The 18,664-nt window shown below is 36.6% G+C and overlaps 2 protein-coding genes across 4 annotated transcripts in view; both read left to right on the top strand.

Moving 5' to 3' along the window:
* Nucleotides 1-15,876, top strand: part of psme4a (proteasome activator subunit 4a) — a 38,390-nt gene extending 22,514 nt beyond the window's left edge. For all 3 annotated transcript variants that reach the window (XM_089117159.1, XM_039653298.2, XM_039653299.2), the window contains 22 exons: nt 316-411; nt 502-633; nt 740-949; nt 1,179-1,315; nt 1,398-1,451; nt 1,654-1,783; nt 1,884-1,992; nt 2,426-2,579; nt 3,999-4,068; nt 4,228-4,353; nt 4,526-4,678; nt 4,819-4,923; nt 6,098-6,189; nt 6,302-6,433; nt 6,541-6,749; nt 6,837-6,922; nt 7,004-7,132; nt 7,223-7,378; nt 11,396-11,558; nt 13,780-13,913; nt 14,177-14,311; nt 14,738-15,876. In XM_089117159.1, the coding sequence (XP_088973285.1) occupies nt 316-411; nt 502-633; nt 740-949; nt 1,179-1,315; nt 1,398-1,451; nt 1,654-1,783; nt 1,884-1,992; nt 2,426-2,579; nt 3,999-4,068; nt 4,228-4,353; nt 4,526-4,678; nt 4,819-4,923; nt 6,098-6,189; nt 6,302-6,433; nt 6,541-6,749; nt 6,837-6,922; nt 7,004-7,132; nt 7,223-7,378; nt 11,396-11,558; nt 13,780-13,913; nt 14,177-14,311 (2,712 nt within the window). In that variant the 3' untranslated portion in view covers nt 14,738-15,876. The remainder of the gene's footprint in view (nt 1-315; nt 412-501; nt 634-739; nt 950-1,178; nt 1,316-1,397; nt 1,452-1,653; nt 1,784-1,883; nt 1,993-2,425; nt 2,580-3,998; nt 4,069-4,227; nt 4,354-4,525; nt 4,679-4,818; nt 4,924-6,097; nt 6,190-6,301; nt 6,434-6,540; nt 6,750-6,836; nt 6,923-7,003; nt 7,133-7,222; nt 7,379-11,395; nt 11,559-13,779; nt 13,914-14,176; nt 14,312-14,737) is intronic.
* Nucleotides 15,877-17,156: 1,280 nt separating this feature from the next.
* Nucleotides 17,157-18,664, top strand: part of gpr75 (G protein-coupled receptor 75) — a 28,729-nt gene continuing 27,221 nt past the window's right edge. Inside the window, exon 1 of the mRNA XM_089117160.1 lies at nt 17,157-17,389. The gene's annotated coding sequence lies outside the window, so the exon portion shown is untranslated. The remainder of the gene's footprint in view (nt 17,390-18,664) is intronic.

An 18,664-nucleotide genomic window follows, 5' to 3' on the forward strand; every position in this document is an offset into this window, starting at 1 on the left:
TTTTAATATAAGCATTTGTTGTAACATTTTAAGTGTCTTTACTGTCGTTTTTGATTCACTTATTGCATCATTGCAGAATAAAGTATCCATTTCTTTTAATTTTTTTAAAGAAATAAATACTTTTCTTCAAAAAAAAAAAAAACCAAACCTTTACATTTTGTGGTAAAATGCATGACCTGGACAGGTTTTGTATGAGAGGAATGCTTTACAATATGTATAACTTACCTCCCATTAGATAAACATGTATCTTAAAGATTATTCACCATGTTATGATTTCAGTAGTTTTGAGTGTGTTTATGCCTGTTTGTGTTTCAGTTGAGAAATCTGACCATAGATGGGTGTAGCTACAGATATGTTCATCAGGACCTGATGAAGGACCTGCTCAAACTGTCCACCAGCAGATACAGTCAGGTATGACAACACCCCACACAAACACATACACACTTATGCATTCACATTCAAACGCAATGCAACATGAATAGACTCTGTCTCGTACCTCAGGTGAGGAGTAAAGCTCAGAATGCGCTGTTCATATCATTGGCAACCTACAACTTCTGCTGCAGAGACATCATCCCTGCGGTGCTAGAGTACCTGAACCCAGACCGCACTGACGTCACCCAGCAGCAATTCAAAGTAGATCTCTCATAATAACTAAAAATCTTCTCTTTCTGTCGATATTCTACATCTATTATAAACTGAGTAGGATGATACTTGATCTGTCTTTCTCACTCTTCTCCAGGGTGCCTTGTACTGTCTGTTAGGGAACCACTCTGGCGTCTGTCTTGCTACCCTGCAGTACTGGGAGTGCATCGCTCTGACATGGCCTGCCATTGTTCGTTCTGGCATGAGCCACTCCATGTCTCTGGAGAAGCCTTCAATCGTGCGGCTCTTCGATGACCTGGCCGACAAGATCCACCGCCAGTACGAGACCATCGGTTTTGACTTTTCTGTGAGTTCAGCAAAAAAGCAGCCTGAATGAATGAGATGCATATACTGAAATATAAATGTTTACTTAAAGCTGTTAACATATTAACATGATTATATCATTTAAAAACTTGAAATGCTAATGTGTTTGTTGACATACAACACACCTCAGCTTGACCTTTTTCTTTCTATACAAACTCTATTTTTCTTGTGACAATGTATCTTTACATTTTTCTCTTTCACTTTGGATTCAGATTCCGGAGAGTTGTGTGGATGTTGCCCTAAAAATTTTGAAATCCAGTAATCCAGAAGCGACCACACGTGATGCCTCTGAACAGGAGGAAATGGAGGGAAGAAAGAGACAGGAACAGAAAAACAAAGACTCAGTGCAGTGAGTAAATGCTTAAAAAGTTTATATGTGGTGGATATATTCACAAACCGAGTTATTTTTTTTATTTGATCAATCCTAACAGGAAGTATGAGAATCTAGTGGTGGATCTTTTGGACTGCCTTTACGACCGAAACATGTACGTCTGTCTACTCATTGTGTCTGGTTAGAATGAACAGCACTTTGTTTCACAACAAGGTTTACAGGAATAGATATTTATTCTTTATATTGCCGTTACTGAAATTGTTCTTTGTGATTGCTGTCTCTGAATTATTTGTAAGGATTACAAAAGACTGGATGGTACTGGAAGTTCATTGGTCCAATGCTTGTTTATTTTGCAGCCCTTGGAAGTTTGAGCAGATAGCGATCGGCTTCCTCTCTCTGATGCTGAGAGATGACCAGCCCTTGCCTTCCTCTGCAGTCCTCTTTTTCATTGAGAGCCTGAACCACGACTCTCTCTTAGTTCGCAATGTGCGTTTGTGTGCATTTTGTCAAAATTATACTTCAGAACATATCCGTGAAAGCAAAGCAAAAACATGTTTCTTCTTGTTTTGTGCTATTTATTGCTCAGGGTGCAATATCCGCAGTGAGTGGCATTCTAAAGCAGCTCAAGAGACCTCATAAGAAAGTGGCAGTGAATCCCTATGACATTTCTGAACTCAAAACCTCTCTTCAGTCATGTGAGTACACTAACTGCACAGTAAGAATTGAATATACCGCAGGTAGTCAGCCAAAATGCCTATTACTGCCAAGTGTGCTAGACCGCAGCGTTAAATACAACCTGGTCACATGTAGCACTAGTTCACAAAATCAAAAACAGGAGATGCTCAGTAATTGTGACATTTTTACATGTAAATGAAGTTAAAATAATTAAATAAATTACTGGTGATATCAACTGTAATAAAATGTAGTATTACACCATTTAATTTTGGCTTATTATTTATCATATAAGTGCTTAATGTTATAGCACCACCTAAGGTCAAGAGCAGAAATGCATTTCCGTGACCCGTGGCGGCAGAAAAACTCATTCTGGTTGAGTACCAACTGTAGTCTTACTAAATGGATACATGTCAAAGTATATCTGAGATTTGTGATTTCCTGTTCTTCATGTAGGTGATGGTAAAGCTCTCGGTTCTCTGTTGGTGGGAGACAGGCCTGATAACCAGTGGCTGCAGTATGACAGCAGCAGGTTGCCGCTCTCCCGACAGGACTGGGATGAATGTTGCTTCATTGAGAAAACCCACTGGGGTTATTCCACATGGCCACGGTACACACACAGTGCTTAAAGGAGTAGTTCACTTTTCAAAAAACCTTTGCTGATAATTTACTCACCCCCATGTCATCCAAAATGTCCTTGTCTTTCTTTCTTCAGTCGAAAAGAAATTAAGGTTTTTGATGAAAACATTCTAGCATTTTTCTCCATATAATGCACTTCAATGGGAACCAAACGGTTGAAGGTCCAAAGCAAAACGATCGCTCATTTAAAGAAAAAAAAGTTTAAGTTTTATAAGCTCAAATGCTTGCCTTGCTCTGTAACGCGATTCAGGTTCGTGACTCTCCTGTTCGAACTCGTTCATCAAAATTAACAAATCTTTTTCTGAGTCAATTCGTTCGTTTCGTTCGTTGAATGAACCAAATGACTCGGAGTTTGAACATGAGAGTGACAAACATGCAACACAGAACAGAGGAAGGCGAGCATTTGAGCTTATAAAACTTCAACTTTGTTATTTATTTATTAAATGAGCAATCGTTTTGCTTGATAAGACCCTTGTTCAACGTCTGTAATCGTTTAAAGCCCTTTGTACAGTTTGCAGTTTGTACTGAAAGTGTCTTTTGGACCTTGAACCGTTTGGTTCCCACTGAAGTGCATTATATGAAGAAAAATGCTGTAATGTTTTCATCAAAAACCTTAATTTCTTTTCGACTGAAGAAAGAAAGACATGGATATCTTGGATGACATGGGGGTGAGTAAAATTTCAACTACTCCTTTAAATGGAGAGTTTACCCACACATGGAAAATAACTGTTTAATTTGTTTTTCTGTGGAACACAAGAGTAAGTTTTGACTCATTACACAGCTCTTTTCCATACATCAACAGTTCATAGAGGCTGTCAAGCTCCAAAAAGCGGTCCATATGACTCATTCAGTATATTTCACATCTTTAACAGCCAAACACAAAAGCTTTGTGTGAGGAACAGAAAGAAAATTAAAAGTTGTTTCCCTCTGCAAAGTTCTGAATAAGGCCTGAAACCCTTCTGAAGCCAAATGATCTCCCTTTTCATTACAAGATTTTTAATATTATTTTTTTTAAATGTTTTTGAAAGAAGTCTCTTCCGCCCACCAAGGCTGCATTTATTTGATTAAAAAATACAGTAAAACCGTAATATTCTAAAATATAATTACAATTTAAAGTCTTCAGTCACATGATACATGATCCTTTTTTCAGGACTGAATTGACAGCTCTAAAGAACATAATTTTTCTTTTGTAACGTGATGAAGGACTACTGATTCATTTACCCTTTTCATCCAAAACTGAATAAAAGTTTAAAATTTCTATAAAATAAAAGTCTTACTGACCCCAATCTTTTAGATGGCAGTGTATAATATAAAAACACATTTTGTGCTGATCTTCAAAAGGTAGACAAAACAACTGCTAAATATATTATTATTTTCTTTCTTTTTCTAGGAAACTGATGCTCTATGCCCCTCCTGAGGAACAGCCCAAACAGTGCAAAACAAGAGAAGAGATGAATGAGGTATACTCAATTTTAATTCTAGTAACATCTAAACCCAACCAAGTTTTGTTTCTCAAAACTCAAAATATGCTTTTACCACCTCACAATTTCAGGATTTTTATATTTCAGTCTGTCTTTTTTGTTTAGGTTTGTTTATGCCTGTTGTTTTTTGTGTTATAGAGTGAACGGATCATATATGATCATTTCTCAGACCGGCTGTTCGTCGATCAGTTCATCCACTATTTGTCTCTGGAGGACAGGAAGGGGAATGATAAATTCAGCCCACGGCGATTTTGCCTCTTTAAGGTGAGATTATTTAGATGCACGTCTACAGTCTGTTTTTCAAACCCAAAGCCAGGTTTTCAGGCTAGTTCAAACCAATTTGGTTCTAAATCTGAGTGGCATCCAAACAATCACCATCCTCCAAATTAAAAATGATTGATCGCTTACATCATAAAAATGTCTTGTGTTGTAAAAGGGTCTTTTCCGGAACTTTGGTGATGCCTTCCTGCCCTTGCTGAAGCCTCATATGGAGCGTCTGGTTGAGGATACCCATGAAAGCACCCAGCGCTGTGTGGCGGAGATCATCTCTGGGCTCATTAGGGGCTCCAAACACTGGAGCTACAGCAAGGTATTTGCACACATGTGCATTTCAACAAATTAAGAGTCCTCAACATCAGCATTGTTACACATCTGAACACTTGGGTCTCAACTGTTTGGACCAGAATGATGGTGTAAACACTTTTGTTTATGTGTGTTTGTGTGTTTCAGGTGGAAAAACTGTGGGCTCTGTTATGTCCACTCCTCCGTAAAGCTCTCTCCAATATCACCATAGAGACGTATGCGGACTGGGGCACCTGCATTGCCACTGCCTGCGTAAGGATATTTTCGACCATTTACTTGTCTTTTATTAGGATGTATGATCATCGGTATGCCTTGCATCTTTGGGTTTTGGGAAAAATATTTGCAAAAACATACTATTTAAAATTTTTGGACAGCTTTGGGTAAGTAACTCTAAAAGAGTAATTAATTACTAGCTACTAATTACATCTTCAACAGTGTAATTATATTACTGTACTAATTTCTTTCTCTTAAAAGTATTGCATTTCAAGTCCAATATCAACCTCGACCAGTTGAACAATATATAAGGATAGACATTTAAAAATGAAATAGAAAATAGAAAATTGCGGAAATAATTTTTTAACTGACCAAATTATTTAAAGTGAGAAAGTTAAATGCTTATATATAGTATGTACTGTATTTTAATGCACTTGCATAAGAAGTAAATTAAGACTGATCCCTTACTTTTTTTTTGAAGTCATTTTTAATTATGAAGTAATTTATTTACAGTAATTAATTACTTGGTAAAGTATTACATGCAACACTGATTGTGGATTACATTTTATCTCATATTCTAGTATAAATGAGGCTAATGACCAGGCAATCTGGATTTACTATTCAAAAGTTCAGCGTCATTTAATTTTTATTTTTAAAGAATAAACATTTTTCAACATGGATGTTAAATTGAAAATCAAAATGACAAATACTTATACTATAATGTTTCTTACAAAAGATTTCTATTTCGAATAAATGCTGTTTTTTTACTTTCTATTTATATAAGAAATGTGAAAAAAAATAAATACTAAGCAGAAAAAGAAAGAACATTAAAAAAAAAAATTGAAGAACATTTTTCCCCAACATTAAGAATACTTAAATGTTTCTTGAGCATCAAATCATTATTTTGAATTATTTCTGAAGGATCATGTCACACTGAAGACTGGAATAACGATGCTGACATGTTATCTTTGCCATCGCAGGAATAAATTACACTTTAAAATATATTAAACTAGAAACCGTTATTTTAAATCGAAGTAATATAACCGTTTTTACTATATTTTTTGATCAAATATATGCAGCATTGGTGAGTATAAGACTTGATGCAAAAAAACATTAAGTCTTACAGTACCTTCCCAAAACTTTTAAACAGTAGTAAATGCTTTCATATATTCCCAGCTGAATTATTCCTTGTGTACATGTGCGTGTTATACAGGAGAGCCGAGACCCACGAAAGCTCCACTGGCTGTTTGAGTTGCTGATGGAATCACCGGTCACAGGAAAAGGAGGCTCGCTTGTGGACGCCTGGTATGACATCACTGGCACACACTTCATCTTCTGAAAGCTGAATGCTATGGTGTGTTTTTCATTCCTACATGTCTAAGTTTTTCATTTAACTCAATGTCATCTCGTCTTTCAGCCGTCTGTATGTGCTGCAGGGAGGTCTTGCTCAGCAGCAGTGGAGAGTCCCAGAGCTGCTCCACAGATTACTAGAGTACCTCGAGCCCAAGCTCACTCAGGTCTACAAGAACGTACGCGAACGCATCGGCAGGTGTGTGTTTGAACTCAAAAAACACATCAACATATCATACATGTTCACGTTTAGCTCATTTTTTATTAAAACCCTCCGTATTATAGTAACACATTGTCTCTCTTCAGTGTGCTCACCTACATCTTCATGATCGATGTGAACCTGCCACACACTCAGCCCACCACGTCCCCGCGCATCGGAGAGTTCACGGAGCGTGTGCTGGCCAGACTCAAGCCTTTAACCGAGGGCGAGGAGGAGATCCAAAACCACATAGTGGAGGGAAACACGGAGGGAGATCAAGATGAGAGGACGCAGGCCATCAGATTACTCAAAACTGGTGTGTATTTTGTGTTTGAACAAGTGTGCAGAAGTGCTTGTGGTCCAGGGCTATTTGGGGGTAACAGTGTTTTCTGGTGGTTTTTAGTGTTGAAGTGGTTGATGACCAGCACTGGACGCTCCTTCTCTTCTGCTGTCCCGGAACAGCTGCGTCTCCTCCCTCTCCTCTTCAAAGTGAGTCCCAGTTTTGTCTGTAATTTAGTTCACTGTCTGCAAGTCTTGTGTTTTTAAGCCTGTCTCGCACTCTCTCTCTAGATCGCTCCTGTGGAGAATGACGACAGCTATGATGAGATGAAGAGAGACGCAAAGACATGTCTGTCTCTCATGTCCCAGGGGCTGCTGTACTCCGAACAGATCCCACAAGTCCTCAGTGCACTTGAAGAGGTGACTGTCAGTGCCCATAAGGCACACACGTACAGTATGAGTCATGTGTGAATGTGTGATTTGACCAGCAGATGGCACTGTTTGTTACAGATCTCAAGGAGCAGCTCGTGGCACGCACGTTACACCGTCCTCACCTACCTGCAGGTTATGGTCTTTTACAATCTTTTCACTTTCCTCAGTGATGACCTGGCTGTTGGAGATGTGAGAGCTCTGGTACTAAACCTGCTACAGGATGAACAACTAGAGGTTTGTGAAGAATGATATACGCACATACATTACAGTTTGTTTCACTATTTCTGAGGTCTAGTTGCAACTCTGGCTCCTTGTTTCTGGTGGGGTACAGTCAATAATTTCCCAAGGCTATTATGAGAGCACAGACTTGCTACAAACTACAGCCTTATGAATTACTGGATGAACTTATTCAACAGGACAGTATCTATGACCGCTACTCAACCGAGAATTGGAATAAAAGCACTTCGCCAATGAAGAAATGCACAATTCCTCATTCAACTAACTTGGCAGGCTTTCATGTCAAGATCTGGCTGTTGATAAATTAAGAGTCAATGTAATTAGCATAAAGAGAGAGTAGATTAAAAGAGAGAGTAACACACACACACACACACACATATATATATATACATTTATTTATTGATTTATTATTATTTCTTTACTTATATAGTGTATTAATCAGCTGCGTGATTTAATCATTAAAAGATCATGATCTCGATTCAAATACCCATGCAATATTCTTGCTACAAGACAACGATTCGGCTGTTTCTATTAAACCTTTGATAAGTACGATCACAGTGAACATTCAAATCTGTATCAAAGTATCATTATTTATGTTACAATAATTCCGATTATCACAGAAGTACTGTGATGAAAGCCTATAGTTCGGATATAAACAGTAATGTCTACAGAAGCGATCAATAAAAATGGAGTAAATCAGCTTTTGAAAGTAACTTGACGCTTTAAATAAAGATTGTATTGATTATCAGATCAATTCACCAGCAAGTGGCTCACAAGTGACTGTTAAATTTGTCATTGAATTATTCATTCAAGAGATTCGTTCAAAAAGTATGATTCATACAGTAAATGAGTGATTCATTGAATCATTTATGCAAAATGATTTTCTCTATAATAATTCATTCAAATTCATTAAACTATTTAAATAGACTGCAGCAATTAGCATTTTGTCAGAATCTCTAGTAAAATACATGTTATTTATTGCCCACTGGCAATATTTGAAAAATGCTGAAAAAGTGGGCAGACCCCAGCGGAGATAGAGGGAACGAAATAGATGCTAAAACACTCTATCCTGATCGTTTTCAATACTCGAAATTCCAATTTCTGACTCCCTACAGTGGTTTTGACGAGACAAGATGGTTTTTATACTGCCAAGGGTGTAGCTCGCGTGGTGAGCTGAAACCTTCGTACGTCACGAAGAACCGCTAACATCCAATAGGAAAATTCAACTGCAGTAGCCACCGTTCAACCTGAAGAGGGCAGCACTAAGACGTTTTTACACTATATATTGTAGAAATAAAACACTTTATACACAAATGTCAAAAAAGTTACTCGAATCAATGACTGGTATTAATAAAGATCCATTCTTACAGATCATTAACTAAAAAAAGTTGGTTTAGGGTTTAGTTACTCTTTAATAAGTATACATATATTATTTTGTTTATATTATAATTTGATTTTATTATCTTTAATGTACTGTTTTACTAGTGTTGACCTTCTTAAAATGTCCTTAAAAGTCTTATGATCCAATTAACCGTTCAAAAGTTCGGTGTTGGTTAGATTTTTTTTGGTGAGTACATTAATTTGATCAAAAATGACAGATTTTTTTTTTATTTTACAAATAATTCTATTTGAATTGAATGTTTACATTTATATTTCAGGATATTTTTATGAATAATGTTTAAAAGATTTTGTTTAAAAGACACGTTTTCCAAGATTCAAGAACTTTATTTGCCATTTGTGTTTGCACACATAGGAACTCTTGTGCGGTTGTTACTCAGAGAGTCAAGTCACGTTTTAAAAAGACATACATCTATCTATAAAAAACATATAAGTTGTACTTGTAAATTACACAAACCCATTAAAAATGTAAATCTGCATTTATAAATTGCAAACATATATTTCATATTGCAAATTACCCAGGCCCCCAGAGAAAATCTGAGTTCAAAGTTACGCTATATAATTAAATAAATAAATTGCACCGATGTATTGCACAGCTCTAGTATACAGGCCCTGGGACAATAGTTAATTTGGTTTTGGCCAACAGTCTCACTGTGGCTGGGAAAACCGTGTTCTATTTGTGATCATGCTGTCCGCTCGACTGTGCCTGAGATTGTATATACAATTTTTGTGTATGAGCAGGGAGTGAGCTGGATGTAATGCATCTCTAATAATTCTCTCTGCTCTTTTATGACAATGCTGTGTGTAGATTGTGTCCATGGAGGGGACTTCTGTTCTAATAATCCTCTCTGCAGGCTTCGCAGACCCTTCCTCTCTGTCTGTGTGGTGTTTCCATACAGTAATGTCTGTGGTGAGGAAGCTCTCTATCAGTCCTTTGTAGACCTGGGCGAGAGGTCGACAGTGCAGACCAGCTTTTCTAAGCAGCCTGATGAAATGCAGTGTCTTTTACTGTGGCAGCAGTGTTGACAGTCCAGTTCAGATCTGATGTTACTTGTAGTCCCAGGAATCTGTAACTGTCATCCCTCTCCACCTCAGTCCCCTTTGCATTACGGCATAGATCATAATCATCATAATGATGATGATGGTATTGTCCTGGGTGGAGACACAATTGTGGTCAAATGGTATAAAAAGACTGGAGTAATGATGCTCAAAATTCAGCTTTGATCACAGAGATACATTACATTCTAGAATGTGTTCACACAGAAATCATTTTTATTGTAAAAGATTGACTTTTTACAGTATAACTATTTTTTTTTTATCAAATAAATCTCCAATAAAGACTTCTTTAAAAAATAAATAAAAATGGAACGGTTGTGTGCAGATTTAAGGGCATTTTACAAATATTTGGGCCTGATAATACATGACATAAATGCACACGCCACAACTCAAGTGTCTTCAGAGCTTCATTTCACCCTTAGATGTCCACACCTTAGAAATGTTTCACACGACTCCAGTGAATTAATCCTGATCACTGTAAAATATTATATATATATATATATATATATATATATATATATATATATATATATATACAGTATATATACAGTGTATATATATCTCTAAGATATACTATATCTATATTTGAATTATTTCTGTTCTGTTCAACCTTCTAGTCATGAATGTGATTGAGTGTAATCGCAAAGGTTAAATGTGTCGGAAGCCAATTACGTAAACCGCTGTGGTGAAAATGTCTCTTTTACCATGCTTTCTTTGCAGTGATGTAGCACTCTCTTGTTTTCCTTTATTCTCTCTCTCTCATGCTCTCTCTATCCATCCTACTGTTACCATAGCAACTCCCAGCTGCAGCAGTATTCTGTTTCCATGGTGATAGATGTTCAAATTTCCAGAGAGGAGTGTATGGCAAACGGAGAGAAGTGGAGGGAAAGATTAGGGTTATGAGTGGAAGGAAACTACACCCTTTAATACAACAAATTAAATCACATGACTTTGGATTCCATGTTGCATAGGACCCTCTGTCTGCTGATGTAATACAGCTAGTCAGTCGATTAGTGGCAGCCAATCAGAACGTCACAGTGACTGGATCCCAAGGTTAAGAATCAGAGCATAGGGTCAAGATCACAAGATTAACAATAGCCATCGTTTCTGTCAGAGCAAATGCATGTCATTAACACACACACACACACAATGTTATTGCTTAGTCAGCTTTTTATGGCTGTCTCTGTAGGCATTTCTTTGTCTAATTATTGCTTCCTTATGACGGGTTGGTTGACTGGCTGTTTAGCCCATCCCTGGTAATAAGCTCTAAATTTGCTTATTCACCCATTTCATCCGGACTGGAACATTGTGTTTTGTTCTGTGATGCCAGTAATTCCGATCTGCCTTGTTATACGTTTAAGTTCCACTGCTTCTGTTCTTCTGGCCCTGTGTATTTTCTCTATTTAAAGAAAGGTTCTTCTGACACAAAAAGACCCCATCTGTCCCTGCTCTGAACCTCCCACGCTTTAGATAACTGAAAAGGAAAAAAACAGTCTGAACCTTTGGCCGCAAAGGTAACAGTCTTCTGTAATCATTTTTGCACTCTCTTCATGTTTTTAGGTGAGGGAGATGGCGGCCACCACTCTGAGTGGATTACTGCAGTGTAATTTTCTCAGCATTGATGAACCTATGCAGGCCCATTTCGAGTCCCTGAGCAAGACCCGTCTGCCCAAGCGTAGGAGGAGAGAGCTGGGCTCCGTGGTGGACACGATCCCTTCTGCTGGTATGATCACACAAGTACACTTCTTTCAAAAACCTCAAACGTTTGGACGCCAGTCTCTTAAGCTCAACTAGGCTGCATTTATTTAATCACAAATACAGTAATACTGTGAAATATTATTGCAAATTAAAACAAATATTTTCTATTTGAATATATTTTAAAATGTAATTTATTCCTGTGATCAAAGCTGAATTTCCAGCATCATAACCCCAGTCTTCAGTGTCACGTGGTCCTTCAGAAGTCATTCTAATGTGATGATTTGTTGCTCAATAAACTATTATTATTATTAATTTTGAAAACAGTTGTGCTGCTTAATATTTTTTATTTAAAATTGACCGTAAAGACATTTATAATTGTACAAAAGATTTCCATTTCACATAATTGCTGTTATTTTGCTAATTGCTTTCTATTCATCAGCGTAATGTATCCTTCCTGAATAAAACTATTAATTTAAAAAAAAAAAAATTAACTTCCTGACCCCAACCTTTTGAACGGTTGAGTCTATTGAGAATGAGAATGTGACGTAACGTGTTTGCGTTGTGGGAAGGCGTCGCCATCTTGGAAGGATATGCTATCCGTTGTCATGGTTACTTCGACCGTGAGACCAAGAGAAATGGTGTAGTCGGCACATGCGCAGTAAGCCCAGCTGGAGCACTGCTACTTTAGAGATGCGTGGATCATCATCCGTCCGCCATCCATCCGCACCAAGTCAAATATATTTTATATAGCGCTTTTCACAATACAGATTGTATGACCAACGTTTGGTCAAAAACCAACGTTTTTGACCAATTTTCTAAAATGCACCCACCCGCCATCCGCTGATTGGGCGATACAAGGCACTCCTGATGACAGCCGTGAGACTAGAAAGCGCTCCGAATATCAGCATCTCCGATCGGCACGCAAGGACAAAAATAAATAAATAGCCTAATTTAAACGCACTTCAGCAAACATGACCTTATCTGATAGGCTACAGTAAAATATTTTCATTGTAGCCTAATAGAAAACGCATTTTGGCACATAATTTCAAAATGCTGCTATTGTACAGTATGGGGCTCCGTTTGTAAAGCGGCTCACGTTGAAAATAAAATTTTTAATAATAAGCAACATTTTGTCACATTTAGCTTCAAACCATGTTTAAAAAACTGGTATGAATTTTTGACTGTTCATTTTTAGCACATTTACAACAATATTTGTCAACTTAGAGATTTTTTAAATAGTTAAATCTAAATATTAAGAGATTGGAGAGCGCGTCTTTTTCAGGCACAGTGCAATTCATTTTATACCATCAACAGGCCTAACAATCATATAATAAACAATAGAACCTCGATATTTTTACCCCCATCTAGCGGTGAAAAGGTATATGACCATCCAGTGAATATTAGTTTCTGTTCCTCTCAATTCCGATTTCGTTTTAACTCCTACGGTGGCCAATGCAGTCCAAGATTAACATGGCTTCCAGTTCGACCTCGTCCATGAGTGTTAACTCAAACGTAAACGCGAAAGGCGAAGCTTGAATTAACAGGTATGTCCCTCTTTGGCTAATGTACTTTCAAGATGGAGGGGCAACATGGCGACGACATTAGAACCCCTTACCCGTATGTGTTTTCAATGGCATATTATACACTCACGAGAATACTTTATTACTTGAACGAAGTAAATATGCATTACTGAGCACATATATTTTTGGAACAACTAAGTGTTTTTAGCTAAGAATAAACTAAAAGAGTTACACAGTGTAGCTTTAAGAAACGCCGCCTCAATGAAATTCCACCGCACAACTGTGCATGTTCACTTGTAATTGTCGAATAGGATATCGGAAACAACAATCCCAATTCTGCGACACAGATGAACCTTTATTTATATCTTTATCAGCCTATTATCCATCCCAAAAAAAACAACAGTCAGTGAAAAATTATTCAAATAATTCGCCATCTCTGATAATAACAAGCAGTCTCTGCATAGACTCGACTAGCTTCCTGATGAAAATTTGATTTCAAAGTGTGCTCTTATTATTATTATTATTATTTTATTGGACGTTTGTATAGTCAGATAACATATATTTAACAATGTATACTATTTTTTATGTGATTGGTTGGTTCAACCACGATTTAATATGTGGGGTCAATTAAATTTACCTAAGTTCACCCTAGATGTAATTGTATACAGTACCTTATGATAAAGGATTGCACCTAAATCTTTATAACTTTTTTTTCTGTGTGTTTAGACCTGGTGCAGCGACATGCAGGTGTATTAGGTCTGAGTGCCTGCATCCTGTCCAGCCCGTATGATGTGCCCACCTGGATGCCCCAGATCCTCATGGACCTGAGTGCCCACCTCACTGACACACAGCCTATAGAGGTACAGCTCCCACTCTCTTTTACTTGTGTGTTAGATGTGGAGAAGGGGAGGGTTGGATGATCAGCTGATTGCAGTCTGCAGGGGTCCAGGCAATGACTGAGCAAAGATGAAATGTTTAAGCATTTCTGGAAGTTGAAGATAAATCATGCAACTGCATTTTGATCATGCAACTGCGCTCAAGGAAATGTATGGATGCCGGAGGTAGACCAGAAACTGTGAGACTACTAACAAGCTCTTTAACAGATTTATTGCTGTCTCTCTAGATGACTGTGAAGAAAACACTGTCGGATTTCCGTCGCACTCATCATGACAACTGGCAGGAACACAAGCAGAAGTTCACAGATGACCAGCTGCTGGTGCTCACAGATCTTCTAGTCTCCCCCTGTTACTACGCTTAGGTCTGTTACAGTATATACACACTCACACAGGCTCTCTTCCAAAACCTAGTGAGCTTTTTTTGCTGCCTGCCAATATATACAGTGCCTTTTAAGGCAGCATCCTAACTGAAACGAAACCTCATAAATGATCATTTGAAACAATCTAAATACTGTAGGCAACTCTGTGCATTACACAAATAGCTATCATTAATTCTCCAATACGATATTACACTATACCTAGTGGAGCACACACAAATATTGGGTAAAACAGTTGTTTATTATTAATGTTAAACAACTTTTTATAGATTTTTTTTTTTCAATATTAAACTGTAGAATGACTGGGCTACACAATCATCTAACTTTTGGAACATACTTGATTCACAAACATGCATGTTCAGATAGATTTCATCTTCGCACCCTTATGATGCTGTCTACTCTGTTTTTCAGAATGATGCTACTCTGGTGAAGGGGAAATGTTTCTTACACTTGTCTTGAGGGAAAGGCTACAAGAAAAAGGCTACTTGAAACCTACATTTTTGTTTGCCCTTAATATCTGGGATTGTTTTTAAAAACACAATTTGTGTAGCAAAATTAGCATATTTTACTAAAGTATTTATTTTTTATTTTTGAATACACTTAATATTTAAGGGGAACCTATTGCAGGTATCGCTGACCCTGCATCTTCTATAATGTTCTTGTACAGTTTTAATGTTTTGCTTGTGTGAGTGCTGTATGGATTGTTAAAGCAGTTTTCTGCACTGCTTTGCATTGTGTTTTTATTGTATTACTAGCGTTTTACCATTTTTGCAGTAGTCCGTTTGAAATGTGCACACATGTAATGTTGCTAAATGTTACATATGTGTATAAAATAGTACCATATTTTGAAGTAGCACTACATTTCCCCCCGGCCTCATATAGACATATTGCATTTTGAACAGTTATGTAAGCCTACATAAATGGAGTAAGAATATCATCACAATGGATGCTGTTACAAAATACTAGGTCTGCTACTCTGCTAGCTTAAACCATGAGATTTTAAAATTCCTCCGTTTTGTGTTTCATGCATCTTTTGTCTGTTCATATTTCTGCAGTCAACAAATGTTTATTTATTAATTCGTTTGAGACTTTGTCGACTCTGTTTTGTCAGTTGGCTCAACCTTTGCATGTAGTGTTTGCAGAGTTGCATTAAACCAGTTATTTTCATATCCTGAAATCAGAAGTTTTTTAAAGGTACTGTCTGCAAATCCTAAAACAGTGTTGAGAAATGCAACACATGTAAATTACCAAGTGTTGCTGTTTACAGCTGTTCATTGCCCCACTGATGAACCTGTCAGTAGCAACAATTGCAGACTATATATTTAATTACAATGGTATGTTGATAAGATTTTGTCATAGGTATTATATGTCCAAAGCCAATATAGAGTTCAATTTTGGTTGGTAATCTATAAGACAGTAATGCTGTAATGCCATCCTAATGCTTGATTAATTTAATCGTTACCTGTTGTTGTTGTTGTTGTTGTTTTCTTGTTATCTTTTACAAATATTTGAATAAAGACGATATGTTTGTAATAAAGTGTGACAAAGTATGCCGATACAATCTTTTTTTGTTGTTGTACTTTTCCCATGTCACCGTCCCACAGGTGGGACGTTTGCCACTATATTTTTAAAACAATAATATCTTAGTAAATACCTTAAATAATATTGACAAACTATATATCATTTGAAAGCTTACAATCTCTAGTTTCCATATTTGGTGACTGATTTTCAAAATATATTACAGAGGAGCCATAATTTATCAATATAAAACAAGAATATTTTCATACTCATAAGGCGTGTTCAGACCTTTATTTTAAAATAGCAGTAAACATGAAAAATCATGAAAAAATGGTAGATACTTCAGTTTGTTTTCATGCCAAAAGTTCAAAAGATAGAATCCATTCAATTATTTTGGAAAAAAAAGGTCTGAAAAGTTTGAAATATCAAGAAAAAAATTATAAATTTACCATTTGTGACGTGGCAGCTAGCTATGACTTACATGCGTGTTCTTTGTATGTGTTTCTTAGAGGTTCAATTCATATCAAAATCTGCCAAACTTCCCATGCTACTTCTGAATAGGATCTCTACTTCAGAAATTGTATGAAAATTGTGAAAATAATGGTTTATATCACTCAAAACACGAATGGAAATGCAGACGCCCTTATATGGACAGTAATGGAGTCTGATTGTGCCCTAGTGAAAAAGTTTGGTACTGCGCTCAAACAAAATCTTACTGAAAGCTCATTTTTTTGAGATATCAACCTAAAATTTGAAACACAACTTGTTCAGATTTTTGGCTTTGATCTTTCTGCCATTTTAGAGTAGCCCAGGTTTTGAAAATATATATTTCATGTAAAATATGAATAATTAATATTTTTACATTGTACATTTCCATGAACTCAAACTTCTATAACTTTTTTTCTGTTTCACTTTCTTAATTTATTTCTACAAAATCACTTAATCACTTAATCACTTCTACAAAAATCTGCCAAATGTCTTCTTTAAAACAAGACCAATCATATGTCTATATTCCAAAGCATTCTTGAATTACAACCATTTAAGTTCGAAATGTGCATTTTCATGTCTATTCAAAAAAGGGAGGGTGACAGTTAACAGGTTAGTGCTGAGAAAGAACAATTTTGACTAATCTCTATTATAATCCAATTTAATCCACAAGAATCAGACAGACTTGTGTATAAATAAAAACTTAATATAATGTTCATGTTTATGATAAAATATTAATAAAATATAACGTTATATAAGGATTAAATAGATAATTAAATCGCAAACAAAATTAGGCGCTTTGTGCTTCCTGAGTGAGCATCCTGTTCTCGCGGGCACGCGCTTGCTGTCCATTCAAGGGCTTCAATATGTTTCCAGTGAGGCGCGCCCACCCTCCTTCTGCGCATTAAATTCACAGGTTTTTTTGTTTTTTTTTTCATTCTCATTTTATGCTGTGATACTCTTTCACCACCTAGGATGCTTGTATCGTTTATATACTTTGGAGATTCATACAAATGTGGAAAACGCGGCGTCGTAAAAATGGAACACAGGGAATCCATGGTAAGGAAATCATCATCATTTTTTGGCAAGTGGAGCAAGGAAGCCGCATGATTATGATGTGCGACCTTGTGTATAGGCGGAACGGTGTATTTAATATACATTTATAGAACGTTTGTTTTAATGGCGCATGCTGCTTATTTATTTATTTGTGTGTATGTTCTTTCAAAAAGGGGGGGTTGGATGCATTTTTGACTCAATTTTAGGCGCCGTATATTCGCCTGCAGTAATATTACTCTTAACAGAGGTTAACGGGTAAAAAAAAAAAGCTTTCAGATGATATGCAGATTGTTGCAAGCATGTATTCATCGTAATAGATGGATTTGTATGACGGGAGCGCGCACAGATGAGCAGGGCCGTATTTAAGAGCTCACTGGGCCCCGGGGCTGTGAGTTACTGCAGGGCCCCCACACCACTTTAGGTCTCCAACTACATGAGCTAAATGTTATATTATTATACGAATCATTTTATCCATCTATGATATACTTCACAGTTAAGTTATGTTACTTTTAACACGATTTTTTTTTTATCATATCAAAATATATTGCGACTAAAATTTCATAGCCTAATTATTGTGACCAATTTCAATATCACCAAAAAATAATAGTAGCTTAAGAAAATAATCTCAAGCTTACTGATGACAAGAGTCACAAATTAAAATAGAACAAAGACACAATAAATCGACTTATGAAAAACTTTAAGCACTGAATAATATTATATTAGCCTATATAAAGTAATCAAATATACAATAGCCTACATGGTTTTCACTATAAATTCAACATTCATTCTTGTTAATTTTGCAAAAGTAATTCAGTCAAATACAGTAACGTTAAATTACTTTTCTGATGTTTGATTAACATTATTGACACACATGGCGACAGCATCTTTATTAGCAGCGTCTGTCACTTTGAGACCTCAGTCGGATTCAAGTGCGCTGTGCAAAACCGTCTCAAGTTCACCATGGTCTCAAAAGCAGCATTTACAAAATGAATTCTCTCCCGCTGCTCACTGTGCCTGAGCAGTTTGAAATAATTTGTATCCAAACCACAATGTTTAAAAACGCGTTTAGGCCTAAATGATAAACTTACATCGATGCGCAGCAAAATTTAAATATTTCTACCGGATATGCAACCCGGTATCACGACAAGACGTGAAATAATCACGTTGGTCCACTTTGGAAAACGTGTAGATGTCACGGTTTAGTTTAAACTCAAAACCATAAATAGGGCTATACTGCCCTCTTGTGTCAAATTATATTTCTATATTTATTTTTCTATA

Source organism: Pimephales promelas, chromosome 11, assembly GCF_988280905.1.
Source record: "Pimephales promelas chromosome 11, fPimPro1.hap1.1, whole genome shotgun sequence".
NCBI classification, from domain to species: Eukaryota; Metazoa; Chordata; class Actinopteri; order Cypriniformes; family Leuciscidae; genus Pimephales; species Pimephales promelas.